This window comes from Nannospalax galili, unplaced genomic scaffold (genome assembly GCF_000622305.1).
Source record: "Nannospalax galili isolate Female #2095 unplaced genomic scaffold, S.galili_v1.0 scaffold205, whole genome shotgun sequence".
Taxonomy (NCBI): domain Eukaryota; kingdom Metazoa; phylum Chordata; class Mammalia; order Rodentia; family Spalacidae; genus Nannospalax; species Nannospalax galili.
Window position 1 is genome coordinate 75,113 of NW_008353921.1, and position 11,504 is coordinate 86,616.

Sequence of the window (11,504 nt, forward strand, 5' to 3'; positions counted from 1 at the left end):
GTGGAGATCTTTTTTAAACGTTGGAACCTTATTTAATTTTATGTCTTATAGAGTTTATAATGAGTAAAAGATTATATAAGCGTAATAATTCATCTGTAAACCTAGAAATGTACAGCCAATTTTGAAAGAGATGTACCCTAGCTCAGAAAAATGTTATTGAATAGGTTAATGCTGTTGTAATGAAATGCTTCTTTTAATTAAAAAAAAAAAAAAAGTCCAAAGTTCTCATTAACACTCACCACCTGATAGAAAAACCGAACCAAGACAAAATCCTAAATGCTTGTTGAACAAACAACTCGACTAAGAAGTGGGATGTGGCCCCCACTGCTTGGCGGCTCACACCATCTGCGCCTCACCTTCTGGATCTGGGCCGCCAATGCTGCGCCACTGCTGAAGCCACGTTCTGCTACTTCTAGTTCTGAGAGGCTGTTTCGAGCACCAGCACTGCTGGTTAAGATGGGGGTGGGCAGTGTGCCTGAGGGTTCACACTGCTGGTTGGAGGGCCACTTCCCCTTTAACACCACATGGCAGATATTATCTAGGCGGTTAATTATCACACGATCCTGGAACAAAAGGGTAACAGTTCTAAGTTATGAAAAAGTTCCAAGTTACACAAATTTACAAAATCCCTTGACATCAAAGGTCACTTTTTCTCACAAGAAAGAGCTGATCAGAAAACAGTACTCAGACACACTCACTGTATAACCCTTAAATAGCACACTCCAGACAATGAACTAAATTCGCAGTGCTACAATTGAGGACAATTTGACCTTTTCCTCTTATGGTTTAAGTAGTCTGACGCATGCGTCTTTTTTGTTCCTTAATGCATTCATCTTCGATGTTCTAATGTACACAGCTAAGTTTGTTTTGCAGAAATCCTTTACAAGGTTTGATGCAAGGGAATCAAAGCTGGGAATGCTTTGGGGGAAGACGCAAGCTCTACAAGATACCTTTGGCCACTCCGAGAAGGAATAGAGGGTTTTCTCCTGAAGCAGCTGAGCAATGGTGGGAGCCCGTGCTTCCTGTGGGTCATCCCCAAGGTCTCCTGCAATGCCTGATGCTGAACTCTTGCTCTCTTCTTCAGAGTATTTCCCTGGGTAGTCTGCAAAGAAAGGTTAAAACAAACAACTAGATACTTGGAAAATGCTAGTGACCTGAGGAATCTGTTCAGTGAATCTGTCTCTTTTGCTTCCAATTAGCCCATTAGGGGCTAATTTAGATTAACGATTAATTACCATAGCTTCTATTTCTGGGAGAACAAAATTAGTAAAGGCACAGAGGTAAATCCTACTTTACGGTCATGACGCACACTGTTCACCTCCACAGGGAGATGGGAACTTTCTGTGTATCCAAGAGGATAGGGAGGTGAAAGGCCACATTTCTTGCTGGTATAGTGGACAAGATGATATTGAACATTATAAATCTTGACACTTGAAAGGGCATTTTCTGAAGTAAGAAATGTGGTAAGGTGAGAGGATGATACTAATGAGGAAGGATGAAAAGCCATGAAGCTTACAGCAAAGGTGAGACCTGATTTGTGTAAAAAATGATACAAATAAAGCTGGAGCTTCATCAATGGCTTAAGTAAAGATTGAAGTTAATTATTTGTATGGAATGGATCTTTAGAGATCCACTTATCACTAATGACAGGGAATGATCAGATGGCAGTGAAACAGACTTACTTTCTTGGTAAAATGACAATGCATTTCTACTTCTGACTGTGCAACAAGTCTCCTAAGGAGTTCTGTCCTATAAGCAGGTCTTGCTAGGACTGGCAGATTCAAGAACAAACAAGACAGAGAGGACTTGAGCCTCCAGAGTTTCCGTAGGCTGGAGACAGGAAAGCACTAACAATAAAGGAGTTCAGCTGGAGGCTGTGTCAGTGCTATAAGGAGGAGGAGATAGGCAGGCAGTCCATGGTAGTTCACATGAGTCATCCCAGGACTGGAGAGGTTGAGGCAGAAGACTGTGACTCTGATCCAGCCTGGGCTACATAGTGACACTCAATGTCACCTGCCCAATAAATTAAAACAAAAGAGAAGAAGGAAGGCTTGCTCTAAGTACGTTAGTAAACACAACAGCCATGAAGGTGACGAGGCAATGGGGCAAGGGAAGGGTACTGCAGATGGGCCAAGGAACCAAGAGACAGCCAAGAGTACAGATTCATATGAGGCCAGGGGTGAAATCACTTAGATCATCCTGGGGCCTGTACATCATGACAGAAAATTGAATTTTATTCTGACACTAATAAGCAGCACTGAGAGATTTTAAGCAGAGAAGCCAGAAGACTAGGGCTGATCTTCCTGGGGCACCAGTAAACTACTGCTCTTTTAGGACTACAGGATTTCTAGTCTCCAAAGCAGGCTAACCCCTGCACCACCTCTTACACACCTATGTAGGAAGACACTACAAAAACAGTATGGTTACCACAAAGCTCAGCATGTTCACTGCTCTACTACCCTGCCACATGAAGGGGAAAGAACTGTCCAAATTTTCCTCTAAATCACATTTACCCAGTACTCATTTGGCTGAGTTTCTAGTAACTAATTTGTTGGTGATTTTCTCCACAACAAGGTTCAAAACACAAGGTGGGTTCTGTAAGTCAATACACGACAGTGATTCTTGTTGGTTTGGTTGAGAAGGAAGCCTGGGGTATGGTCATAGACAGGATCCTTCTGACCTGGCTGGGCTGCAAGTCAATCAAACTATTTTGAGTTCAGCTTCCAAGTCCTTACCCCAGCTACTATGTACATCTTAACTTGGGTTCAGGAACCACTCTAAGATAGTTATTAATCACAGTGACCAAAACTAATGATGAGAGTTTAAAATGAAAAAGCTCTGTGGTTGAGAAGTCAGCTCAGTGAGCAAAGCGCTCACCGCCAAGCACAAAACCTGAGTCTGGGCCCAGAACCCACATACAAGCTGGGGTGGGGGTGGGGGGTGGCACACGCCTATCACTGCAGTGCTGGGGTATTTGTTGGGACAGACTGATTCCAGGGGCTCAATGGCTAGCCAGTCTAGTTGAAAGGCAAGCTATAGGTTCAGTGAGACTCTGTCTCAAAAAAATAAGGTGGAAAGTGATAGAGGAAGATATTCAAAGTCAATCCTTCCTTGTCTTTTAGACACGAATGCATAGGTGAGTACCTGTACACACATACATATACAGATAAAAAATTAATAAAATAAAAATAAAGAGAAGCTACATGACCCAAGAAAGTCAAGTCCTGCTCTTCCTCTTTAATGTAGAATCAGAAGACATGTTGTGCCGATAACAGCAAGACTAAACACTCTGCTTTTGTTCACTCTGATATGCCCTCTTGTACCTGAAGAAGTAAAACCTATTTGGTGTTGATCAGCAGGATCCCTTATCATTGCACACATGTTCCTACGAGGCATAAAGAACTTCAGGGTCACTACAGCTTTTTGTTACCATTTTGAAATTCCTTTTAAATTGAGTCCCTGTTTAAGATTCCCTATTTACAAAAAAAAAAAAAAAAAAAAAATCATTTTTTTCAGTTGTTTTTAACTGTCACTTTGTGTTCAGTTCTAAAAAGAAATCTAACACAAATGCCCCGATGTTAAAGCACAGGGTTTTGACGATGACACGAACAACTGCTTTCTATGCTCACCTCAACAAAGGCCAACTTGACTTGTATTTTTGGAGTTCCTGCAAATTAATGGCACCTGTATTAGTTGCAGGTCTCTGATGCCCCAAGGCTGCTCTACCTTAGCCAGCTTGAAGCACCCAAATCTAGTGCAGAAACAAACCATTTCCCTGGGTGCCAGTTTGTATCTATTGCATAAAAACTACTGCCCAGGTCATGTGGCTGATATAGCAGAGACACGGTGACTGTCCACAATTGCCCTCAGTTTTCTGGGATGACTACAGCTAAACTACTCGCCTAAGTTTTCAGATCAAGGCCTTGTACCCTTTGGTTTTACTACATAGTGCAGGTGTGTAGGTCCATCCACCTTAGGAGCTAAAAACTAGTTGACCACTGCTCCCCCCAGTACTCTGTCCCATCATGTGATGACACAATTCTACATACTATACCTTGACTGTGGCAGGTTCCATCTTTATCATAATCATCTTTATTCTCAAAATCCATGTCTTCTGATTTGGGCTCACTTCCCTCAGGAGCGTATGTGGAGAAACCTTTTAGTCCCTCTGCACTTTCTTTCCAAGGTTCTTTCAGAAGCTCATGCTTCACTTTAAATAGCTCTGGTGGAGTAACAGCAGGTCCACCCTCCACTGTGGTATTAACGGCTTTGCTTCTGTACAGGTTTGGCTGATAAACCTTGGGTTTCTCTACTTCAGATTCCTCACTCCCTAGGCCACGTGCCCACCTCTCCATGTGTTTGCAGTGACACTGACAGGCTGTAGGAGGAAAGGGCCCCTGTGGTCCAGGAGTCTGGCTTACAGCCTCTAGGCTTCCTTTCTTGGCTTCATCCTGGTGGAAGCTGAGGCTTGTTCCCCTTGGGATGTTTAGAGTGGGCTCAGTGAAATGCAAAACCTCTGGCTTTTCTCTGGTGCCTGTTACCATGGCTAAGGTGTCTTCCTCATTTTCTTCCTCTTCTTCCTCATCACTCTGATTCTGGCTCAAAATCAACTTACTTTCTAAACTCTTATTTTCTAATAAATCAATTAATTGCTGATCTGATGAGAGGCTTCTTTTGGAGTCAGAGACACTAAGACTGCAAAGATCTACAAACGTACTCTCATGTCCTACATCTAAGGCAGGGGAAGCTAAGCATTTGCCCTCTAGGTGGCCCACACTTTCAGGTCTCTGCCCTGTCTCACTGCAGCAGGGCTCCCCATCTTTTGAAACTGATATCAACAAATGTTTTCCATTTTTAATGTTCATCTTAGCTACTCCTGCTTCTAAGCTACTCATTAGAGAGGAATCTGAAGCTATTTCTGCCTCAATGCCAGCAGGCTGGCAGCTCCCATCTCTGCTGGCTGAGATGGCAATGGCATCTTTCCTGGATTGAGTGTTGGTACTTGGGCTCTCCTGAAAAGAGTCTGGCTCTCGGCCAAGCCCCTTACCATACATCAAGGACTCAGGCAGCAAGTTTTCATCATGGTCGATAGAAATGACCTCCTGAACTTTAGAAATAAAGTTTTCACAAGTAATGTCAGGTAAGCTGGCTCTAGGCAGACAGAGATGATCATCCCTGCTTTCTATTTTTACCAGATTCTCAGATTCACTTTCGAGAGACTCTGAAGTCCTACTCATATAAGTAAGAGATTCATAGAGTTTAGAACTGGTTTGGTAAAGGCAACAGAGATTTCCAGGTGCCTGGGTGTCAGTTCTCTTGTGCTGGGCATAGTTTCTATAGGCATCTAGGAAAGACAGTTGGGGGTCATTCATGATGTAATAGTCAGTGCGGTTGAGCCCATGTTTGGCTGTGCCGATGAGCAGGTCTCGATCATGTTTCCCACACTCCCACCAGACTGGGAGGTAGAGGCTGGGCCTGCAGAGTTGGAGGCGCTCGTGCAGTTGAGGACACCTCAGCACCTGCTCTCGGACCTTCCGTAACAGCTCAATGCGGTACAGAGTTTTTGCTGCTCGCTCCTCAGTGATTGGTTCAACATAAATGCTGGCATCGGGGGAACCTGGAAAGAGATACACAGAACCTAAAATGTAAGGTGGCTTTGGGTACTCCCTGCCTCCTCAATCTTTGGTTTTGTAGTTTAACTCCCTGGTTCCTCTCGGTATGGCAGTTTTAAATTTGAGCTCTTGATAAAATAGGAAGCTTAAAAGGGAATGGGGGCTGGAGAGATGGCTCAGCGGTTAAGAACACTGGTTGTTCTTGCAGAAGACCCAGGTTCGAATCCCAGCATCCACATGGCAGCTAACAACTGTCCGTAACTCCAGTCCCAGGGGATCCGACAGTCTCTTCTGACCTCCGCGGGCATTGCACGACATGGGTGTACTTACTTACATGCAGGCAATACACGCATACACAAAAAATAAAAATAATAAATAAAATATTAACAACAAAAAAAAGGGAATGGGCAGAGACCCAAGTGGGAGTAAAACAAGAGCAGGGAAACACCAGTCCTGTAAATAACAGTTCCCAGTTAATAAACTCAAGCTATATGCCATCTAGTTCATAACAGCATCTTCCGATACACTATCATTCCTGGTTTAAGGGTGATGAGATGGGCTCAGAAAAGCTATTCTGCTTAAGGTAGCAGAAGCAGAATTCAAATCCAGGTCTCATCAGTGTGACTCCAAGGTCCAAGTGAGCTCCGTGACCTCAATGAACACTTTAACCATGCCACATGAAGAGCAAAGGCATGTTGCCACTGGCTCAGAACTCAAGCAGGATAGCTCAATGCTCGTTTCAGCTCTCCTAAGATACAGTCACATGGTCCAGAACAAGTTTAGCCAAAAATAGGAGCTGACACGGATCTGAGGGAAACTCTTGTAAATTCCAACCAGAAGGAAATGTCAGAAAAGCTATTTGGATCAGGAAATGTTTAAATGTCAACCACCTCCTTTATTTTCTTCTTTTTAAATTTACTGTTTTTATTTTAGGTGTACGAGTGTTTTGCCTGCATGTGTGTAAATGCACCATATGGGCAATGACTGCAGAGGCCAGAAGAGGGTGTTAGATCCCTTGAACTGGAATTATGAATGATTGTTAGCCACCATGTGGGTGCTGGGAACTGAACCCAGGTCCTCTGGAAGAACAGTCAGTGCTCTTAACCACTGAGCCATCTCTGCAGCTCTTAACCACTTATTTTCTATAAGTCAACATGTAGAAAACATTTAAAGTTCTTATGACCTCACTGAAAGAAGGTGTGAAGTTCAGAGTAGGATAAATCTTGATTTAAAAAACAAACCCTATACTTTGGAAAGCATAGTTAAAAGTATTTTATGTGTGAATATTTTGCCTGTGTGGATATGTGTGTTTTGTCTGCATGTGTGTAAATGCACTGTATGGGCAATGCCCACAGAGTGCAGAAGAGGGTGCTGGAACCCTTGGAACTGGAATTATGGATGTTATGCACAGAACATGTGTGCAGAGCCCATGGAGGTCAGAAGAGGGTGCTGGATGCTCATAAACTAAGGAGTTATAAACTGAGTTCTGGAAGGTTGTCAGCTACCACATGAGTAGTGGGAACCAAGCCCAGGTCATCTGCAAGAGCGGCCAGTACTCTTACCCACTGAGCCATCTCTCTAGCCCCAGTGTTGGTCTCAATATTTCTGTGAGGTTTTAACTGAGTTCCAACCTTCACTGCAGTTACATCACTTGGGGATTTGGAGAGCCCAACTAAAAGCTCGTGGATCTCTCACAACCTACGTATCTTTAACAGAGTTCTTCAGATAGACTCTATTTTCATAGTTACAGCTGAAGAAATTCTGCAATCTGAACCGTGGCATGTTCTCTTTCCACTTCACTGTCCACAGTGACAAGGCTTTTCTCACCACCATCTTTCCACGTGGGCAGACGACACACATTCCGACACATGGCCACAAAACTATGAAGATAGCGCTCCAGGCTCTCATCTGACTTCTTGTCCAAGCGGGAAATGATGCGGAACTGTGTCCAGTCAAAGGTTTTCTTTTCTTGGTCATAAACAATGCCAAAGGAAGACACTGTTCTATAGAAGTCAGCCTGCTCTCTTCTAGTCCACCTTGAGATGAAATCAGAGACGAGAGTAAAGAATTTTTCTAACCTTATCATTATTTTTTCTAAAAAACAGGGTCTTCCTAGATCCACGCTGGTTTTGAATTCAAGATGTGCCTGATTCCTCTTCTTGATTGCTAGGATTACAGGCATGTACCACTATGCCTGGCTTATCCTTTTATTAAAAAAAAGCCAACAAGTACTAATCAAGCTTATTCTGTAGGAGGCCATGAAACCTACAGAGCAGGTGGAACTGCTTTATTTTACTGTCTAGTTTTAAGTTAAATTTGGCTGAGAGGTTTTTAACAAAACCATGTTATCACTGTATTACTAAGGAGAGGACTACTTTCAAATGTTCAGCTCTTTCTTTGGTACTGATCTCCCTAGTCCAAAATCATGTCTATACCTTGCTATCTTGAGTCAATTTTAGGAATTATTTAGCTAACTTTCACTTATAGGAAATAAAGATTAAAATATTAAAAATAATATATTACTTTTCTTTATTTATTTTTATTTTATGTGTATGAGTGTTTTCCTTGCATGTATATAAGTGTACCTATGTCATGTAATGCCTACAGGGGCCAGAAAATCCCATCAGATCCCTTGGAACTGGAGTTAAGGATGGTTGTTGGTTGTCATGTAGGTACTGGGAACCCTGGTCCTTTGTAAGAGCAGTCAGTGCTCTTAACCACTGAGCTATCTCTCCAGCCCCTATTTTACATTTTGCCTCCTATTTCCTACCTCACGATAACACAGAATCTTGGAGGTACCTTTCAGACATATTAAATTCAACTTCTTTATCTTTTACTAAGGAGACTAGAGCTGAGAAGGCAAGTACTGTGACTCCCAATTTCCCTTTAGCTTTCTTTCTGTTTTACATGAGTGAGTTGCCCATGTCAATTACCTCTGCTGGGACACAAAAGTCCTCAACATGATTAAGACAGTGACTTCGAGAACCGGGTAAATACAAGTCACCATGGTCTCGGTGAGGGAGGAACTCTCTACCCCAGCTTGGGAATGGGATGAGGGATCAACAGAAGAGGGAGAAACAGGAAGGAGTTCTGCAGCTGTGCCACATGGAGGAAAATTTTGCCTGGATTACTAAATTTCATAATGTAAGAGTACAGAGAAGTAACTGGATTTGCTATGTGGTATTCCTTTAATTTGTAGGATTATCAGAAGAAAGAAGATATAAAGAGTCAGAATTGCAGCTTTGCTGTGTTCATTTCTGGCTGGTGCCGGCCCACAGCAGCCTTTTTAGAAAACTTAACTCTCATGAGCCAAGTAACTAGTGGGAATTTATACTCTCCTTCTGAGCTTGTGTTTCATATGGTATTTACTGCTCTCAAAGGCTTGACAAAGACGAGATTAGAGTAAGACAGCTTCAAGATGTGCTATTCCTTTTGTTGTTAGAAAAATCAGGGGGTTTGAAATGGTTTGATATATGCCAATGTGTTTTTTAAACCACATTCTTAGAGTCAGACGTAGGGGAGAATGTCAAATTGGAAAGTCATAAAACACTTAGGCATTATGAATGGAGGGTATCCCAAATTTATTAGACTCCCCAGTCACCATGACAACATCATCCCCATTGGAGGTTTTGTCTAATGAATTCTGAAGAAAATCTGTCATGTGAGAACACACACACTTCCAGCTATCAGCTTTCCCTCCTGTTATCTTTATCCAGTGAACAGTTACTTTTACATGCCCTCTGGCTGTCAGCCTTTACCTCTTTTGGGCTTCCTTGTTGATGAGGTCCATTTCTGAGGTTCTTCTGAACATCTCTTCCTGAACCCAGTACCCTTGGTTGCCTGGTCCTAGGAGCTCAGGTCGGCAGAGCTCCTTGCGGTTGCAGCGCTGATAAACAGTGACCAGACGCCGGAGACGAGCTGTGAGAGCAGACGAAACTGGCCAGGATGATTTGTCTGAGTCGGAGCCATCCTGGGCTTCAAACATCAGTGAAGACATTAGTATTTACAAATAGAAATATAAGAGCGACTGATTCTTGTTTTGTTTAAATACAAGGAAAACAGGCTCAATAACTTAAAGTGCTCCTCTAACAATCACCTAGGAGCTAGATATTGTGGGAAGGGCAGCAGCTTTGCTTTAGAAAGAGCTTTACATTGTAGTCAGTGCAGTTATCTGTCAAATACACACCCCTTTCTAGAAGGCAGAATTGCTCTATAGAAAGAAGAAGCAGAACTGTTGCCTTTTCCGTATATAACTGTGGCTCTTTGTAATTGGCTCTTCCAACTAGCAAAGCCGATTTCATCTGAATTGAGAATACAAAACCTCCCAAACTTCTAACCATCCCTAAAACTCCCAACATTGATGAAATCACAGTTTCTTTTTATCACACAGATTCTCCCCTATCTTAAGGCATCACTGGTTTAACTTCTGCATTTCAATGCCAAGTGGAGGAAGCCAGAGGTGTATGACTTCATAACAGCTTAATACAGGTCAACTTACTTGGAAGTCTCCTTAAAAGACAGTATTTTGAATTATGTATAAACTCCATAATAACTACAAACTGGGGCCTTACTTTTCTTTGCTTGCAGAAGGACACAGTCTCACCTGCCTGGCTGTCATCCTTCTTTTCTCCCAAAACGCCATCATTTCCATCACTGGGACTTGCCTAGGGATAAATGAAGCATTGCATCAGCGAAACTGCAGTTTAGAAGAAACTACTTCTAAGGCTATGCTTCAAGGACTATACCTATACAGGGGAGTCTATTAACATCTTAAAGATCCAGACAAATTTAGCCTACTTACATAGTTTTAAAGGAGTCAGTTTGTTTGAAGTCCCCCCACTCCACCCGGAATGCTTCTTCCAACAGAGAATCAGCTTAAGGAATGGTGAACTGGCATACTTGGCATGGCAATTAATTTTACTAGAACTTATTTTAGCTGTGAATTTAAATATTTGCTTTACTACCATCACTTGCAGTTTAATACTGTCATTTTTCAAAGAATGTGCTTGCATTTTTGCTGTGAAAAAGTGTCAGGCTCATGTTCATTATGGCCAGCTTACTTTACAGTAACAGACTATTTTCATAAAACATCACTGCTCCAGACATGAGACCTGATGGCGTAAAACCCCAGGCCTTTAAAATTAAGATTTGAATCCCCAAGTGAACGTGGAATAAGGACACAGGCACAGAACTCATCTGAGTCAGTCTATATGAAGATGGTTAGTAGACTGTTCCACTAGTCTTGTCTTGGTTTCAGGAAAAAAACTTCAGAAGTTCCTTATATCTGATGCATGTGGGAACTGGGAAGGGAAAGTACACTATTTTTCAACTGGACTGTTTAATACAGAAACATTATTTTCCAATCACCATCTTTTGAACTGAATGATGACATAGAATAAATCTCAGGATTCAAGAGATTCACCTGCCTCTGCCTCCAAAGTGCTGGGATTAAAGGTGCGCGCCACCACACCTGCCTAATTGCCATTATTTTTAATGGTAAAAACTAAGTATTTTCTTTCCAATATCTAGAACAAGGAAAGGATATTTATTCCACCATTCTAACTCAATGAAGTATCGGAAGTTTTAGCTAGTACAATAAGGCAAGAAAATAAAATAAAAGGTATATATAAGCTGGGCGTGGTGGTGCAAGCCTTTAATCCCAGCACTCGGGAGGCAGAGGCAGGCGGATCTCTGTGAGTTCAAGGCCAGCCTGTTCTACATAGTGAGTTCCAGGACAGCTGGGGCTACAGGGAGACCCTGTTTCAAAAAGACAGAAAAAAAAAAAAGGTAGCTGAGAGTGCTGGAGAGCTTTAGTGTCAGCTTGACTCACCTGGGTTGAGGGAGCCTCAATTGGGGAATTGCCTTCATTGGACTGGCCTGTGGCCATGTCTG

General features: G+C 42.4%; 1 protein-coding gene across 1 annotated transcript in view; it reads right to left on the bottom strand.

Moving 5' to 3' along the window:
- The window catches only part of Chd6 (chromodomain helicase DNA binding protein 6), a 218,395-nt gene that overhangs the window by 17,487 nt on the left and 189,404 nt on the right, over positions 1–11,504 (bottom strand). Inside the window, exons 28-33 of the mRNA XM_008850984.2 lie at positions 10,216–10,276; positions 9,371–9,587; positions 7,440–7,648; positions 4,055–5,617; positions 951–1,102; positions 357–563 (exon numbers count right to left, since the gene is read on the bottom strand). Of these exons, the coding sequence (XP_008849206.1) occupies positions 357–563; positions 951–1,102; positions 4,055–5,617; positions 7,440–7,648; positions 9,371–9,587; positions 10,216–10,276 (2,409 nt within the window). The remainder of the gene's footprint in view (positions 1–356; positions 564–950; positions 1,103–4,054; positions 5,618–7,439; positions 7,649–9,370; positions 9,588–10,215; positions 10,277–11,504) is intronic.